Source organism: Strigops habroptila, chromosome 11 (genome assembly GCF_004027225.2).
Source record: "Strigops habroptila isolate Jane chromosome 11, bStrHab1.2.pri, whole genome shotgun sequence".
NCBI classification, from domain to species: Eukaryota; Metazoa; Chordata; class Aves; order Psittaciformes; family Psittacidae; genus Strigops; species Strigops habroptila.
The window spans coordinates 10,528,225-10,547,734 of NC_046360.1; the positions used below are offsets into that span (position 1 = coordinate 10,528,225).

At 37.1% G+C, this 19,510-nt stretch overlaps 1 protein-coding gene and 1 long non-coding RNA gene across 7 annotated transcripts in view; one reads left to right on the plus strand and one right to left on the minus strand.

Annotated features, from left to right (window-relative positions):
* SPECC1L (sperm antigen with calponin homology and coiled-coil domains 1 like) overlaps nt 1-19,510 on the minus strand; it is a 72,400-nt gene that overhangs the window by 14,163 nt on the left and 38,727 nt on the right. For all 5 annotated transcript variants that reach the window (XM_030500423.1, XM_030500419.1, XM_030500422.1 and 2 more), the window contains 4 exons: nt 14,821-14,911; nt 12,841-12,924; nt 10,834-10,990; nt 6,725-6,827 (listed from right to left, as the gene is read on the minus strand). In XM_030500423.1, the coding sequence (XP_030356283.1) occupies nt 6,725-6,827; nt 10,834-10,990; nt 12,841-12,924; nt 14,821-14,911 (435 nt within the window). The remainder of the gene's footprint in view (nt 1-6,724; nt 6,828-10,833; nt 10,991-12,840; nt 12,925-14,820; nt 14,912-19,510) is intronic.
* LOC115614110 overlaps nt 4,781-19,510 on the plus strand; it is a 37,121-nt gene continuing 22,391 nt past the window's right edge. For both annotated transcript variants that reach the window (XR_003993627.1, XR_003993628.1), the window contains exons 1-3: nt 4,781-5,031; nt 7,049-7,106; nt 17,742-17,812. This is a non-coding gene — a long non-coding RNA (uncharacterized LOC115614110). The remainder of the gene's footprint in view (nt 5,032-7,048; nt 7,107-17,741; nt 17,813-19,510) is intronic.

Below are 19,510 nucleotides of genomic sequence, written 5' to 3' on the forward strand. Positions count from 1 at the left end.
CTCAGACTAAAAAAGTATAACATTGGTCAGACACTAAAAAACTACTCTAGAAACTGGACAGACTGTCATTTAAACTGAAAATTTAATTTTTTACGGAGGGCTTTGAGCACAAAATTGGCACATTTAAATACAGCACAATTTCATTTCCCAAATGCTTTTAACTACTTGTGGTTTTCTGAAAAAGCTTGGGCAGTATAATGAAATCAATCTTGCATTAAGCTCTTATTTCTCAAAGAATTGACGGTAAACAGAACATCAGCCTAAAATCTCTGACATAATTTCTTCTTTACTGCTTTTATTAAGTAATTGGCTCTATTAAGAGAATTCTGCTGGAATCTAATCTGGAATTTTTCTTCAAGCCATTTCAGACCGCAAAGTATTAAAGCAATGGAGGGACGTACTTCCAGATAAATTGTCAAATGAGGAATAAGCCTTTTCTAGAGATAAGTGAACTGGAAGGAGATTTATCAGTCCTTGTCAATGTTTAATACTTAGGATGGGAGTGAAGTCACTTCTCGTATGTGGGAGAGATTGTTTTTATAAAGGCAATTCTAACAAAAGGAGTTAAGCAAGTGGCTGTTATCATAAGATCATCTGTGGAAGACACTTTCCAATCAGGAATGAAAAACAGAGTTAAACACTTGTAAGACTTTAGTTCGAGAGACAGAGCATAAGAATATAACATTTTACATAATCAGACAGACCAAATGCTATAGTCCATTCTACAGCCATGACAAAGAGCAGGGAAAAAGATGGTAGGCAACACCCTGGTAGATCCATGACCAACAAACATCTCAAGCGTGACTCAAGCTCCTATTAAACTGCAAAGTGCAGAGTAGGAGCAGTCACCACAAAATGAGTAGCCCCTTAAGCTACATATTAAAAAAGAGTAAGAAGATTCCTTCTGAAACAAGGCTGAAATGTAATGGGAACAATAACAAAGAAAATCCATCAGCTTAGGCTGAAATACAATAGTGGTTAAACAGTAAATGAACTGGATTTGAACATGAATCAGAAGTGCATCCTTGCAGTAAAGAAGGCAAACTGTATCCTGAGGGCATCACTAAGAGTACAGCTAGCAGAAAGAGGGCTGGGATTCTTACACTTTACTGGGCTCTTGTCAGTCTACACCTCAAATACCGTATAGAGCTTTGGTCCCCCCACTTTAAAAGAGTCACTGAAGAATAAAAAAAGGGTCCAGCAGAGAGTTACCAAGATGATTAGATGGTCAGAGAACTCAACAAATGAAGAAAGGTTGATGGAATTTGGTTAATTCAGACTAAAGTAGATTGAGGAGAGTTGTAATCAGAGCATTCCAATGCCTAAAAGGCAGTTATAGAGAAGGTGGAGGTACTCTCTTCATGAGGGCACATGGTGACAGGACAAGATGCAACAGGAATAATTTCTTTCCTGGAAAATTCTGGAATTTCTGTCCACATATAATAAAAAAGTCTTCACTGTGGAACAATAAAGCATTGGAATAGTGTGCCCAGAGAGCGGAAGAATTTCCCGCGCTAGAAACATTCTAGATGCTTAACAGAGCTCTGTATAACATCAACTCGGGGTCTCTCCCAACCTATGACTTTTCTAGAATTCACAATTTTAAAGTGTTTTTAACCAGCGTAGTGCTAATTTTGAAATTGTTTCCTCTTGCTTTTTGCAAGAATCCTGGATTAACTGAGGGTCTTCTACAGTCAGTGAAAATACTTTTTAAAAAAAAAAAAAAAAAAAAAAAAAAAAGGCAAGAAACAACTATTAAATATTCTAACGCAGTGATTCAACTCTTGCCCCGACCCCCCCCAAAAACTCCACAGCTAAAAACCTGCAAACATCAAAAACCCCAACTACAGAAAATGTGGTTTCTAACTTACAGTTCCAAACAAAGAAGAAAATTATTTGAACTATCTCTTCAGCAGACACATCCACAGCTGTCTTCAATTTCCCTAAACTATGTATATTACAATCTGAGCAGAGGCACATACTGCATAGCAGCTATTTGTCCATCCCTCGCTCTGCACGAGGAGAGGTTCCCACATCCTAACTCAGTTTGGCTCAGAAATGAGTTAGGACATGGAGAAAATAAAAACATGTGTCTATGTCTCTGTTGTATTAGTTAATGAAATAAGCAGGCTGAGAAAGCAAAAGCATTAATATGACTCAGTACTATAATATATTAAACAATTAAAACAAGATCTGAGGTTTAATTGTACAGACCTCGGCAGGCTTCTTCCCATGGCAGAAAATTACTACTGAAAAGCTTTTAAAGACATATACAGACACAAAAGAGTATCCATTTAAAAAGTAAGAAAAATAAAACTACAAAATAACTGCTATCCACACTCCACTGAATCAGGATTCACTGATTCCCAAATCACGGATTAAAGCTGAAGCTATCGGTACTTCTGGCAGTAGGCGAGAATGTAGAAGTATTTCTCCAACAGATTAAAGAGCAGTCCCAATTACTGCCTCTTCAATCCTACCTTCTGAAAAGGCAGTAAATGGCAAATATAAACGATCAAAACCCTTAAATATGGACTGTTAAAGCTTCTTTCCATCCCAAATATATGTTACTTTTCAGTTTTGGCAAAAAAAACCCCAAACCAACCAATAAAAGGAGCGGTCATACTCAAAAGACCCCAATAATAGCTTCAGACATTAACATGTAAAGCACTTACACAGATACAGCCAGCCTCGTAATTTATTCTAAATATTGTCATAATTAAGTCTAACTAGTTGACATTTCTCTTGCATCAGAATCCAACCCAAACAGAAAAAGGAAGCATGACCTTCCTTAACTCAACAATTTTTGGCTAAAGCATCAGAGCTTAAACCAAGGAGAGAAGTGTTTTAGCAGCCTGACTACTTTGATGAATCAACCAGACAGCACCAGCGAAACCATGCACCCTGGAGTCCTTATTTGAACACAGGCTGACATAAGCACACACTCTTGGCCTCTTTTTGTGCTTTTTTAAAAAAACAATATAATACCCGGGAGTAGAATATGATCTAGCTCAGTGGTAAAAACATGCGTATGTAAAAACAGACTTAAAAAAAGGCAAAAAAAAAGGCAACCCAAACCATCTTTTAACTCTAGCTTTGTTATTCTACACTTATTACCTGAATACAAATTAAATCATTGCTTGATTTCAAGATGCATTCAGCATAGCATTAGGTATACATACATTCCTACCCAATCACATTGCTTAGTCACTAACAATTTTATTATTTACTGTTGCCATGTAGATAATAAGTTTTACATTTTTGGTAAGACATGTAGCTTTGATGTATACAGGAAGTAAAAATCAGGTGGTCTTTCCAGAAAAAAAAGCAGCATTGCATGAGGACAGGTACCACAAGGTCTTCCAGTGTATCTGTAATTAGGAAGCGTGGAAAGTGTAGAGAAAGGTTAAAACCCCCCAATTTAGTCTATTCTTGCTGCTATCTTGGAACAATTGATTTTTGGTTTCAGAATTTTGGAAGTGAATTATCTCTCAGAATGCTGACAAAAAATGGAAACTAAACTGAAATACTGCTATAGATAAGAATGGGTAAGGATGTGCATATCCTGTTTATTATTCCCCTTCATAACACGGAACATGCATGCTCACATCCTTTTTTATACTTTTATTAGTTGCGTAGTCAAAATGAAAGTAGCTGAATTCCAGCTAGGGTAAATGCTCCATAACAGCTGGATGGAATTACTTTATGCTTTGAAGATATCTGGAATTTATGACAGTTTTATGACAGTGCACATACCTTAGAGAGCCAGGAGGATTCTATTGTCTCTGGAAAACGCAGCACTTGGCACTGTGCTCTGTATCGGTATGTCAGATCCTGAGCAAAGCTAACACATGATCAGATTTCAAGCATTTTGTGCCTGTTCATCTGAACACTAAAGGTGACTCCTCCTTTACCTAAATGCTTAAAAACCCCACCCTTATCTTAAGAGAGCAACTCTCCTCTTTCATGGCTTAGGGATCTGTTCAGCTGTGAATATAATTACACTCAGTAACTTAGTGACTGCAAGACTGTCTAGACTGAACAGGTTCTAGATGAAAGTTAATACAGAACCTGCCTGCTATTAGTTCTTTAATGACCTTCTGCAGATCACCGTTCTCCGCCCTAAGCTTCAAGGAGAAATTCTGCTTGCAAACAGCACTCAGACAGCATGTCTACTAAAAGCAACAATGTAGTAAAAGAAAAAGCCATACAGTTTTTTACATCAGGAAGAACTTCTCTTGTTTTCATGGGCTATTTGAACCTTATTTTTTTATTGAGGTACTCTTTAGAAAATATCAGATTTGGAACACAGTTAAATATTGTTTAACAACTACACTTCAAAAAATCTGGTCATTTATTCCCTTCCAAATTTGCTTGAATAAATCAAGTAAAGTGCACAATGAAGTCATTCATTACATTTTCTTAACAGGATTATGTATTAGCTTGTTTATCATAATGCATTCACAAAAGAGAAAGTCTTAAGATACCTTTAATAATTGTGCTGCAACTATGTATTTGTCAGAGGTGGAAATACGAACAGGACACAATTAACAAAAGCACTGTTCTCAAACAAAACCCTTCTAAGACTTCCTTTTTCTTTTTGTTGTTTCCAAGCCATGGTTAAAATTTTCTAGGTCATTTTAGAACTTGTTACAGACTCAATTTGCAAGTATTCTTCCTTTAACCTGTTACATTTGTAAGTAAATAAGTAATAGCTAACTGATTTAAATTGGTAAGAGGTCAGAAATTGGTGACTAGATAGCAAGTGGACCTACTGCTATTCCTACAGAGGAAAAGGCTGGGATATTTAGGACTCCTCTGTTCTGTGTGGCTCACGCAGCAGCTCAGAAGACAGACAGCTGGTCAGTCAGCATGCAGGTCGGTCTAAAAAGCATGTGCTAGCTCTTGCCCAGATGCTAAGGCAAACACAAGTGAACATCGGTATAAAGAAAAGTCGAAGTTATAATGATGGGAAATGCTGGGAATAAAAGGAAACTGTGGCAGAGTCTAAGACACGAGGAGGAGCTGGAGGTAAGAAAAGGTATCCTGTCAATATCTGGGTGACAAGGAAGGATGAAGAGAGCTTGAGTACCTTAAGTAGAATTGAATGAGGAAGGGAGATATTCATTATTCTGATGCTTGCTCACTGCTTGTTGGGTTTGAATCCATGTAGTTTTAAAATAAAATTCAAACTAAGTGAAGCTTCAATTAAAAAAAAAAAAAATTAATCCTTATCTGGTATTGACAATATTACTGAGATGACAGAAAGCTGGATAAGCACTATTCAGAATGATTGTAATACTGGATATGTTTGAAACGTTAGAACACCACTAACATGGTCTTCAGCCAGAACTGAATTTCAGGGGATGCTGAAAATAATCAAATTCTGTACAACACAGAAATGAAAAAAAATGACTGCCTAAACCAAAAAACATTCTTCTCCAAAAACTAACTTAATATAATCTCCTGATATTATCTTACTCTTTCAAAAGAAGGCATGCATTGGGTTCTACAGGTATGTTGCTACAGGTTTCTCAGTAGCAACACAAGCAGAGAACCATACTGTAGTTGTTGAAGCAAGTAAAGTAAGTCTCAAAACCTATTCTTCTATTAGTGTTTGTAAAACTCAAGTAGTTATAAGCAGCAATGTATATAAACAAAAGCATGTTCTTGCATGTACACACAACTACAGAATGAGAAGTTTGGAATACTTTTTTTTAGAGATAAGGAAGCTGTCAAATTCATCTTTCATTTCAAGACAACATGGGAAAATATTTTTGCATTCAGTTTTAGAGGATTTATAAAGAAATATAACATCCTGCTTTTTTTAAAATGTGGGGAAGGAGAAAGGCTCTTTCCACAAAGAAGCTTATCCTCAGAAATAGCACAGTTTGGTACTAGACGTGCCACAGGAAGAGGGGGGAGGGCTTATATCACAAGCCTGTCCATTGTACTGAAAGACAACTTTTCCTATGGATGGGCAATCATCCTGTTATGTGGCTTTCCACTTCCTCCTGTATTGTGAGTCTCAAGTCATGGAAAGAGTAAAGTTCTTAAACTGAGGATTGTGTTGAGAACTCCAAACACTTTCAATACAAGTCAACCAAACAAATACATCATGGTCAGACTATTAACATCCTGGTTTAGTTAGCTGAAGCCACTATTCTTTCGAAAAAATAATGTAATCAGGAGAGCTCTGGAAAGTTATCTTGGTAGTTCTTTTGGCTTCTGATAACCACAGTAGAAAGCCAAGTTCAAAACGCAAGACAATGAAACCTTCAGGAAACAAACTGTCCGTAAACAGAGGCTAAATGGGAGCACACCGAAAAACCCCAAGCTAATTGCCTATAAAAAAATATCTCTGAAATCCAAGCAGTGGTACTCTAACTGCATGTGGGAAACACTAATTTAAACCTTAAGTTGCTAAAGGTTCAGTTACAGTTTGAAAAGCACAATCTGTAAAAGGCTGGTTTAAAGTTCCTCAGTAACAGGTCACCTGCCCCCTTAAGAAAAAAGCTATTATCAACTTGGAGCAAAGTGACTAAAGAGCTATTAATGTTAGTTAGGTTAGGACTCGTAGCATGTGTTCCAAGAAGAGAGTACAGTACATACCAGTGCCATTGCAATCTATGCAGTCAACTGTGGAGCAGCCAGGTTTATGCCACTGGCAGATTCTAATGTGTTGCAGCTACAAGTATGCTACATTAAACAGCTCTACAGTTACCTGATATCCTTCTGTTTTTTTCTGGCACCACTTCAGCAAGGCGTTTCTCTTGGATCCTCCATATTCTCTTGCTAGGGCAGACAAGGGATCTTTCCTCTCTTCCCTAGGAAGAAGGCAGAAGTGCAACTTAGAGCTCGTACTGTATCTTTTGCAACAGAAACACATATTCTAAAAGCTCTAAAAAAAAGGACAAATTATTGTCACAGTGAAAGTAGCAGGGTACATTACTGACTGAAAAACAGAATACACAGGAATACCTGCAGAGACTTAAGAGTTATTTTGGAGTCATTATGCTTCTTTTTCCTTTAAACCCTTTTTTCCTAGGTGTTTCAACCCCAATGATATTTTCTCTACGAGTCCAGACAACAAATCTCACAACATGGTAAGTTCCAGCTTGAGCCATTAAGCTAACTCAAGTGGCTTTATTTTGTATTTAGAAAGAGAATAAACTGATGCTATCTCTTTTGCATATTACGGCTGACTACAAATGTCACCTTGAGACAAGAAGTTTGCATATTAGCAGCATAGTGCTATTAACAGAACATTTGCCTGGGATCTGGAGTTCTCCAAAAAGAGGGGGGAGATCTGACTAGGCTGATCTGCCATTGGATATCCCAGCATAATAAAAGTTATCAGTTCATTTCACTTCCAGTCTGTCAAGCTATCTTAATTTTTTCCCTAAGGAAAAACTGGGGAAGAAAAGAACAATCATATCTGATTTGGCAATTTTTTCCACAAATCTTACAATACAAGCATCTCTTTACCAGGCTTCAGAAATAAGTGCTTAGATTAAAAAATACATATAAAGATTAACACTTCTGTAGTGGCCTAGTCACATGATTCAGTATTTCTATACCCTACTGAACAGTCTTTAACAAAAAGACTGGGTATTACACCATGATGGAGCTTAGTTACAGGGCATAAAGTGTGCCAGCAGTTGTCCTTATTTTTATTAAGTTCCATTTGGAAAATTAAAATAAGACTGCTGTCAGTGAATCCATACTGCAAAGACTTCCTACCATCTTCTGAAGAGCTCTACGCAGCTGTAAGCAAGCATCTGCAAGCTGTGGGGTTCGGTTGATACGCTGGAGGGAAGGGATGGGATCCAGAGGGACCGTGACATGCTTGTGAGGTGGGCCAATGCCAACCTTATGAAGTTTAACCAAGCCAAGTGCAAGGTCCTACACCTGGGCTGGGGCAATCCCAGGCACTGCTACAGGTTGGGCAGAGAAGAGATTCAGAGCAGCCCTGCGGAGAAGGACTTGGGGGTGTTGGTTGACGAGAAGTTTAATATGAGCCGGCTGCAGTGTGCGCCTGCAGCCCAGAAAGCCAACCGTATCCCGGGCTGCATCAAAAGAAGCGTGACCAGCATTCAAACAGGGGAAGTTTAGATTAGATATAAGGAAGAAGTTCTTTACAGTGAGGGTGGTGAGGCACTGGAATGGGTTGCCCAAGGAAGTTGTGAATGCTCCATCCCTGGCAGTGTTCAAGGCCAGGTTGGACAGAGCCTTGGGCCACACGGTTTAGTGCAAGGTGTTCCTGCCCATGGCAGAGGGGTTGGAACTAGATGATCTTAAGGTCCTTTCCAACCCTAACTGTTCTGTGATTCCATCTCACAACAGAGATGATACCCTACGCTACTCCTTTTAAATATTTCCAAAAGGACATACAGAGTATACACATTCACTCTTAAAATCTTCAACTCTTTGTTCTTTACAACCCACTTGGTGACTGGAAAGAAGGCTGGAATGTGGAAATACATAGTCTTTTCAGTGGATTCCCTGCTGTAGATTTACAGGTAGCAATTCTCCAGGTCATGCTAGGGGAAAAGAAAGCATCCACGGAATGTGGATTTCTTCATGCCTGTGTGCTGCCAGCAGAACACCAGAGACTGTTTCACTTATCAGCATCTGTTACTATGCATAAAGGAAGAGAACATGTACCAACATACAACAAAATATTATAAGGCACCAATCTTAAGTGTATGTATTGCAATTTGTCTAGCCTTCTTCCCTGAAATACAGATGGCAACATCTCAAAATTGCTTAGAAAGAGATAACATTCGAAACATCCATGAAAATATATGCACAGCAGAACAATAAACAGGAAACAGTAAGTGCCTTTCAGCATGGAAGATAGCAGTATGAGTCTTCAAACTTAACTGCTAATCTCAGAGAGAGTTAACATGACAAGGAAGTTGCTAATTGTGCATTTTAAATGTGAAATAACTTATCTGCATAGGTTACTGTATCTACCACACAGCTAGAATAATGCTTCAAGAAATTCTGTACTTCAGTTCTTAAATCAGTATATCTTTCAACAACCCAAATGTGTATTTTTTTCATAGGTGATTGAAAGAAAATAACAACAAGATCCCATATTCAATCTACAGTGAAGATTATCCAACACTATGAGAACTTTAGAACAGAGATTGGGGACAACATAGGAGAACCCAAATGAAAAGCTCCCTCTCTTTATGCTAAGCATATTGTTTAGACATGAGGGAGCTGTACAGCCTGTTCTCAAATTCCAGTAAGAGCACATGGTTTATATCAGGTTCTCACAGTTATGAAAACACTGCTGAGAAAAATAAATTAGTGTAAGTTGTATGGAGATAATGAGAAATGGTTTGACATATAAATCTTACAAGTTAGTGTATTAGGTCAACTGTATTCCAAATGAAGGAGCTGACGACATTTCAAGTAGAACAGGGAACAGTAAACTGCAAGCATTTGTTTTAGTGAACTATTGCAATAACTGTTTAATTTACAACATCTTTCAGAAAAAGGTAGGGGAAAAAAAGAGAAGAACACATAACAAATCAAAGTCCAGCAGAGATGTTCTGAGGATGGTTACAAAGAGCATACTCATCACTGCACACCCACTGCTGCAGATTCCTCTGCTAAGGCTTCTTGCAGTGCTTAGGATGGCAGCCAATGTTGAGCAGCTTAGTAACAATATCAGAATTATAACTGTACAATTTTGCCATGAAATGCCACACGATTTGCTACAGTCTGCAGGCTGCCATCAATGCAATTTTATACATTATCAGTTCAATGTTCATATACAGGTGGCTTAGTCTTTTTTTTTCCATTTATAGATGTACTCAGCCAAAATTTAGGTGCTACCACACACAAGATTAATTGCTGCTGGTAAAGTAGCCACAGATCCAAATTCAATTCAATTTGTGCCCAGTGAAATGAAAGCAGCACTGAGACATGCCTCAGCTCATTTCAGGGAAATCATTTTCAACAGAACGCACAGCTGTAAATAACTTTACAATTGTATAATCTAATCATTGCATATTGCAAATGTCTCAGAACATTAAGGGTTTAATATTTCTGCTGTACACAAGCTTTGTCAGGAAGCTCTGTGTGAAATGGTCTTGAGAAAGTAATTTAACTTTTGTCTGCCAGTTTCCCTATCTACGAAGCAGGGCTAACTACATACGTCAGGAGGCTTAAACACTTTGAAGTCCTTTGACTGATAAGACTACAGATAGGAAAAGTTTTAAATTTATCACAGACTTATCTTTTTATCTTATTAATGAAAGGGGGTTGCCTGGCCATTTGCTACTTAGACTTGCATTATGATTTCATCTGTGAGACAAATAAACCAGGGCCATTCACTTATGGCTGTTTAGAAGACTAGTGTTTCTAGTGTCTGGAATTGAGACCTAATCCTGCTACTTTTTGTCTTCAGCTGTGATTACAAGAGGTAAGGTTTACCATGTAGTCTCCCTGAGTTCATGCCACTCTTAAAGATTTGTTCAACATGCTGTAAGCTCATTTCTTGAATTTGGCCTCATAGTATTTTTGAACTGATATGATGCTATTTAGTGACATGCCTTAGCTTGGTTTTCTAGAGCAGCATAAAGTTTTGGTATTAAACTCAGAAGCTCTATAAAGCCTAACTTCTGGTCTAAATTTTAAAACATATATTGAACTACAGAAAACACTTTCTGAAGCTCTCAAAGATTACTGAAGATCATTATTGTAGGGATGGCAGTAAAGTCTGCAGTCGTAGTGCCAATATTATATACTACATATATGCAGAGAGATAGCTATGAAATTAACACATTTCAGTGCACCACAAAAAGCGGTTCTTACCTTATTCGACTTCTGGTTGTAGGGGTGACTGATGCTGTAGGAGAAGATGAGAGTGACAGTTGTGGTGAGGTGGTACCCATTGCCATAAGAGATGCTGGAGATGCTCCATCAGGTGCACTGATATCCCGCTTGATTTCTTCACTACTTCTTCGAGATACTAAGTGGGAAAATGCCCATAGATTTATCATTTGCAAATGATAAACTTCCAAACTCATTCTCGCTCTCTGACAAGTGTTAGTTCAGAAACAATGCATAGAAGCCAATACTAGGCTTCAACATTTTTCTTGATACTTTCCACTTCAGAAATATCAGGGATTTAGATGGCACTACCAACATTTATGAGCACGCCTGTATCTTGAAGCAAAGACAATCTGATGAATGTATCTTACTGGAATATTGCTAATTCCATTTGAAGGCTTTCATGAATAAGAAGGAATCTTAACACCAAACTATTTGATTTTCTCTAGTCCATGTATTTATGTTACTAAACTTCAACTAGTTAAAAAAAAGAAACCCCCAAAGCAAAACAGTTTAGAGAGGACAGCTGCGCTATTTCCACTTCATTTTAATCAGGAACTAGCATGTATGTGGTGCTCTGGACATTAATTAAACATCATCCATGAGCATATCAAAGATTGACCTGAGGCTATTCAGCAACATTCTACAGAGCTTGCTTCATTTCCAAGAACAAACAAGATTTCTTTTGTATGAAAGCACAAGCATTACACACTCTGCAAAACGGATTTTGGAATGGTTGTGTTTTTTCTACATGGTAGAGATTCCAGTTAAAAGTATGAGGTTTGCCTTTTATACCTAAATAGTCACCACTGTTTATAGTTGGGCAAATCAAAGATACAATTCTCCATATATATACCTCTCAGACATTTATTTTCTAATGACTCAGGGCAAGTACATTGATTTATAAATATGAGACACAAGAAGATGGAGAAAAAACACTTCTGGGTGGATTTTTTTTTAGGACAAATTTTTAGCACAAATCAAAATTATTTTAAACACATTTTCTTCTTGAAACCATTTACACAAATATAGGTGTTTTTAAAAACTCTTTCTCTCCAGTTACTTCTGCCTAGTTCTTAGAAAGTGTCATTTTCACAGTATCACACTATTTGTGCTATAAATCTTAAAGATCTGTTTTTAGAAGCCCCTGCTGATACCAAGATGTCAGTTTGATAGTAAATTAACACTGTACGTAAACTTCTAATTAGCAAGTCTGTATTTCAAAAATTCAAAGTTAACATCAAATGTGCAGCAACCACTCTAAGTAATACTGAAGGATATTGGTAGATGATGCCAGTCACAAAACGGACTATTTCAAAATGATTCACTGCAATGGGTACAATTTTTGCTAGGTAATACGCAAAACATTTATACACATTAGATAATGCAGAATGACATATCTGTTGCCTAGAAAGAACAATCCTCCTATTTTAAGCCATTGACAATAATTCTTTCCACAAACAAAAATAGAATGGCCTAATTGGAGAAGGATAATATGCTTCTCTGCCTCACTCAATCAAAAAATAATCCTACATCCAAGCAATGAAAAGCAACAGCCAGGAACAGTTTCTTTCCTGACATATACCTTGTACACCAAAACTGTCTGTAACACAAGGAAAGATGACACAGAAGTCAACTGCTACATGCATATTTGTACATGCATGTATACATCTGGTATGTTGGTGGACATCTGTATATGCAACAATAAGTACACTAGATGAGCAATTAAAATTCTCTTCAGTTCCACCTGATGCAATAAAAGAACATATTATTTTACCAGTGGACTTCAGTTTCTTTCCTCAAATACTTCAATCGAAAACTTGAACACTGAAAACTAAGCCATTCCATACACTCAAATAGAGTTTTCTTGACAAGAGCTTGACAGTCTGAAGACCAAAGTTCTCTCTTGACAAAGTAAAGTAGATCTGCAAGTACATTTTGAAATAAGAGTTCCTAATTTTACTACTCATCCAAAAAACATGATATTACCAGAAATAGATTTGGCACTTTCCATAGCAGGTACTCTTGGCAAAGATGCTGGCCTGCTGGTAGAGGATGTTCTTAGCAAATGTTCTGGACAAAGAAGAAGAAGAGAACAGCATTAATAAAGACTCCAGTTAAATTTAAGACATTTAGGTATGAGTCATTAATACTGTCTACCAGTGTCCGAGTTTGGCTGTTTTACTGAGAGCAACTGATTTTATCTGTACGAAAGAGAAGGCCTAAATTTGCTCATTACCAATGAAGCTCACTACGAATACATCCCTTCTTAATCCTTTTTCCCTAAGGCCTCTTAATAATTCGCTTGCCTTGGTCTATGAAAAATTAATTGCTAAACCAAAAGGCTGAGCAAGGAATCCCAATTTAGTGCATGGTCTAAAATATTCAATATGCCAATGTGGATTGTCCCCCCTGTGGTTCTCTTCCCTTTTGTTTGTTGGGTGTTGGGTTGGGGTTTGGAGTTTTTTATTTTTTAAATAAAATCATCTCTTTTTTTTTTTTTTTCCTCCAAGCACTGGAGTCTAAAAGGTGCCTTTACATATTGTAGGGAAAGATGAGTTCTGCCTACTGCCAATAAGTAAAACCAAACTATAACAAAATTCATTTTCTGTAGCATTAAATCAAAGCTATCTCCTATTATTGAAGAAATATTCCTTCAAATAAAACCTTTAGATTGTAAACAAAAAGTTTACATACTCCTATGTAGACACACTTGGAAGGCAGTAATCTAAATAAAAAGAACTCCCATAAAAATGAAGAATGAGGATTAAAAAATAGTGAAACCCCGTTCATTAGTTGAAAATGTGACATAAAAAGCTACAAAGTATCTTGATACAAAGATACTTTAAAAATATATACTGTTGTAAACAGAAATTCTGTCTGGCACACTGTACTGGAATGCAGTCCTGCTCCTGCATTAACTGACGATAACGAAAACACAGCTACTATGTAAAGCATACCACTAGTTTTGTGCTTAAGCTGATGTCTACCCATGAACTCTGTAACAACTAAAGAACCCTAAACTATCTTCTTGGAAAGGCATTTCAATATTCCTAAAAATATCCGAGTTTCTAAAATTAAAACTCCAGCTGCATTGTACAAATAACCTCAATATGCATTCAACAAAAGCAAGAAGGAAATCTGGCACATACAGACTATTATGAAGTGCTACAAAAAAAAAAAATCAAAAACAAAACACCCAACCCTTTAGAAAGCATCAGACCCCGGGAATACCAAACTGAGAGGAAATATTCAGTCTGGAGTCATAAGGGGATTATCTTGAGAAAGATCTACACAAAAAAAAAAAAACAACCCACCCCTAAAGCAGGCATAAATCAGAGAGCTGCACCCAACACATGATAGCCATTCATTCTCACAGGAAGAGCACATTGTGAACAGTGTTATGAGAGACAAAACAAAGTTTGCAAAACAGGGAAATATTGGGAAACAGATAAATCAACACTCAATTCCATTCAATTTTTCATCTGGCTCCTGAAGATTCAATACTTAATAAGTTTACACATTGTTATTCACGCGCAATGCCAACCATCATCCTTGTTTCATTCTTGGGGAAAAAAAACCCAAACACAAAACCCACAACCACACAATACATAATGTAACCCCAAAGTGTGTATTTTTAATAACTGGAAGACAGCTGCAAGACGTGTCCCTGAAATCATCTTATCTTGATTTTGCAAGTGATCTGTTTATGCACACATTCAAAACTGTCAGAATGATGCTGAGTTATCAGCATGCAATCATGGCTTTGTTGAAAATTCATAAAAGCATCTTTATGATACGTCACCATGTGTGATGAAAGACAAGTAATAACTTGAACGTGAGATATTCTATGAAAATATTTTTATCATAAAAAGCATATAATATGATAATGCTTAAGATACCAAACAATATAAAATAAATATTAATAGCATTGCTAAAAGCAAAGCTGGAATGAATTTGGACCGATACCTTGAACAGGGATTTCAGCATAGCTTGGTCTTTTGTCTGTCAGCGTAGCAAGGGGTTTTGAAGCTGAGATTGGTCCACTTATAGAATGTCTCTGAAATGGAAATATACTTGTGTCAAACATAATTTGAAGGTAGAAAAGCAAATACGGAATTGCAGAATCAGTTTCAGAAATTAGATATGACATTATTACTGATTTAAAAGAACTAGAATAATAAAAGAACCTTAAAAAATAACTTGGTAAATAAGGATGTGTCCTCTTGTTGCTTTTGCTGCCGAGAATATACATACACTCACTATGCTTTGATACTGTAACATTTACTTCTTTAAACTGAAACCTGTTCGTCAAACCAATGTTGCAAATTAAGGTTGTAAATTCTCTCATAGTTTTTGTGTTAATTTTCACCTTCATTTATGTTTTGTTTGTGCAAACCTGTTCTAGTCAAACCTGGTATGTTTAAACTAATACAGCCCCCTATACGTAGCCAAGATTTTAGTGTTTGATTTGTGTTACTAACTTACGCCTTTACTTTGTGCCTTTTCCTGGAAAATTAGGATGCTGGTGTGTTGGGTGTACACCAAAGTCCCCTTTGCTAAAAAAACCCCAAAAAACCACACAAACAAACAAACAAAAAAACCCTAGTGAAAAAAATATATTTTAAGTTATTTTTACTATTTACTATTATTTTACTGATTAGAACATAAATAGCTTTTGTTACCACCTATTTGAGATGCTCTGTGAACAACTGGAGAGAGACATTTTGTGAAGTATTTGTCAAATATGTAAGAAAATGCAAATAATAATTATTTTTTCTTGCCCAGGTCACTTTAATTTCTGTTCTGCTCTAAACAGCCTACAAATTGAATTTTGTCTTCTCAAGTTTTATGTAAAATACTTAGCGATGCATGGCTTCTGGCAGCTTAAAAGTGCGAGGACCTGATCACAGATGTGTTAAGTCTTGCACGCACAAATTTAATAACCACTGGATAGCACTGAAATAAGCATTTGTGCCACACAAGTTAACTGTACAATGCAATAATTACCCTTACAGTTACTGAAACTCAAAGGCACTTGCTGAAGACTCTGGGAAGAGCCTATTCGAAATTACAGTACATTCATACCGTGTCCTTTCTATTAGGTTCCAATATTTAATCAAAATCAGCCCAGTAATGTGTTTATCCTGAAAACTCTGCTTTCCATTTGCTCCAGGCTTAAATGAGAAGTTTAAATGAGCCTTATCTTCATTAGATAATAAAGGTCAAATGTTTCTCACACCGAATCATGTAGGCAAGACAGATAAATCCAAAATTGTGACTAGAAAATTTTAGCAGTATATACTTTACAGCATCATGTAGCACAAGCAGGATTACAGGACTAATTCATAATATAGAGTCAAACTAGAGTTATGTTTTTGTGCTAGAAATCAAATTAAGAAAACAACTGCCAACATACAGCATGAAGAATTTCCTCACTTTATATAAATAAATGTGCAGGTTAAAGTGACTGGATTGTGAGCCATGCACGTAAGTGTCTACAACAGCTTCCCATAAGAGCTGGTATTTCAAACTTGCATTACCTTTAAAGTTCACTTCACCCACTTGGGATTTTGAATAAAGGACAAGCACTGTACTGAAGTGAGAGCCATTTTGTTCCAGCCCCTCAAGTAAACAGCAGGTAGATAATGAGATTAAAAAAAAAGATTTCATTTTGGTTAGCTTTGGGATTGTCATTACAAAGACAGGGCAGTACAGAACTTTAGCCAGGACCCAAAGGTGTGTACAACAGAGCAGGCACAGTGCTGGCTAACCATATACCTTTATCACTCAGATCACTTTCACATATCACTTGAAACCAAACATCCTTTACAGATATTGCCAGAAAGTGGTCGTACTGCTCAACTGATAACTTGCTGTGTACAGCTCTTGTCTTGTCTCCCTGTTACAAAACAAACTGTTTGCCTTTTTCTTCCTGTTGACACCGCAGACAGGGCTTACTTTCACTGTTGCTAGTTCCTTATTACATATCTTACAACTACCAGTAGTAACATTGTGACTAATATACTGCAAATTAGAGGAAAATGAACCAACTAATGTTTATCTAGTTCCACTGGGCATCATCTATCTGGTAGTAGAGCACAAGTCTCTTGGAGAATAATTTTCCCTGAAATATTATACAAATGTTCAAAACTCTTCTGCTTGACTGAGCTTTTGGTGAATTTGCAGATCAGCCATTCCTCACTTCGCCTACAAAACAAACCACACCTGAGGTGCAATCGAACAAGTATGGATCCTACCAATCCCTTTATAAATACCTTTTTTCCTTCAACTAGAAATATGTTCTAAAACTCAACTAACTGCTAAATACCATTTGTCCTTTACACTAGCATTTGAACTCCTCAGCACTAATAAAAGGATCAGAAGTTTGGAGGAATCACATGCTTTTGAGGTTATTCATGGAGGCTACACATCACATAGAAATTACTAAAGATGCTCTGCAATCTGCAATCCTCTTGTTCATCCTACATTGAAGTCTAGCAGAAGAAAATGCTAGAAAATTTACGAACCAGTTTTGATGTGAACAATTTTCTTCACACATTAGAGTTAAATAAAATGTTTCCACATAGCAGTCTTTGTATAATGCAATTACAGTAAGAGATAAAGATGCCAAGATCACCACTAATTACTTTCTCACAGACATTACTAGTTTGAAGACAAAGTTTCTGCTAGCTACTTATGACTTTCCAGATTATTTTTTTTGTGTGTAAGATGAGCAACAACTCTGGAAAAGGAACCAGCGCACTGGTGAGACAAAGGAGAACAAACACCTGACACTTCAAACCCAAAAGAGAACTATGGCAGGATGAACTAGTCCCTTAAACTACAAGTATTTTGCTTCTGACTTTTAATTGTTGTGTCTCTTACAGGCTACGGAAGGAAACATGACCTTCAACCCCTGTCCTATTCCCACTCACTTTGTGCTTCAGTATGTACTTCAGTAAGTACTTCATGCCAATGCACTCACACATGGCAGTTGCAGAACAAACACAGTTCTTCACATATTAAATAGTGATGATGTGAAAATCTTTGACACCAAACTATTTGCAGTCTGAAAGTTTATATGCTCAAAGCAAAGCAGAACATTCAGTGGTGATGAGTAAATCTGAAACCATGTCTACTTCAGGAGGAGAGGGTCCTCCAGCTACAAAACAGGAAAAGAAAGTACTTGGGGAAAACAGCAGACCTGAAGCCAGAAAGGGTTTTGTTTGTTTGCTGGTTTTCAGTTGCAAAAATGTCTCCTAGAATGTGTCTCCTTAAACATACACATATTACTGTAAAGAAAAACAAACAAAGCAACCAAAAAATCTCCAAGACTGAGGAAATTCATGACACAGTCCAAGACAAAAATGAAGTGATATGAAAAATTCAGAGAGGACACATGTTGATGCATCTATCCTTGGAGAATCTTTTCTGCAATCAATCCATCTTATCATAATATCAAAAATCATGCAGGTACCCATGTAAGTATTCCTCCTGTGATAGCACTGAAAAGTAACTGAGATTAATGTTGATAAGCATTGAACATCCATACAGAGATCAACCCTTCTACCTTTACTCAAGATCTTAAATCATGGATGACTTCTATAAGGTGGGAGCTGATAGTGAGTTCACACAGTCATGACTTGCTTTTCAATTGCAAAACAGCAAAAAACAAGAGATGAAAAATTACATAGAACACAAAACCCCTAAGGTAGTAATATGAAAACAAAGAAAAAGAAAAGATAATGAAAATTGGTTTTGAACCGAAACCCCTTCTCTGTTGAACAGGAAATATTCTTGAAATCAATTTACATAAGTGAGGTCACAAAACCTATTTGCCTTCTGGATAATTACAATACTTTCAAGAAAATCACCTATCTTCAAAAAGACAATAGAAGCCATTTTAATTTACAGGCCCTCCCCTTTGCTTTTCAGGCAATGTTTGCCACTAATGAGTATCCAGCTGTTAATGACTTGGTTCTATACCAGAAGCTCAATTCGATATTCAAGTAATTCTGGCAGATCAAGATCATCAAAGAAAGAGCTGTAAAATCAAGCAGGTTTGCAGTATTCTAAAAGATTATTTTGATTTATGCTTAATTGACAGGTAAATAAAGTGAAATAAGCCTTAGACTTCATCATATTTGAAAAATCATGACAGTCAGGTGAAGTTCCTGATGACTGGAAGAAGGGTAACATAACCCCCATTTTCAAGAAGGGGAAGGTAGAAGACCCGCGGAACTACAGACCAGTCAGTTTCACCTCTGTGCCTGGCAAAATCTTGGAGCAGATTCTCCCGGAAAGCATGCCAAGGCACATGAAAAACAACGAGGTGGTTGGTGACAGCCAACATGGCATCACTAAGGGAAAATCCTGCCTGACCAATTTGGTGGCCTTCGATGACGGGGCCATGGAACTGATGGACAGGGGCAGAGCAGTTGACGTCATCTACCTGGACTTGTGCAAAGCGTTCGACACTGTCCCGCATGACATCCTTGTCTCTAAATTGGAGAGACATCAATTTGATAGATGGACCACTCAGTGGATAAAGAACTGGCTCGATGGCCACATGCAAAGAGTTGGGGTAAATGGCTCGATGTCCAGTTGGAAAACATAAGGAGTGGTGTCCCTCAGGGATCGGTGTTGGGACCGGTCT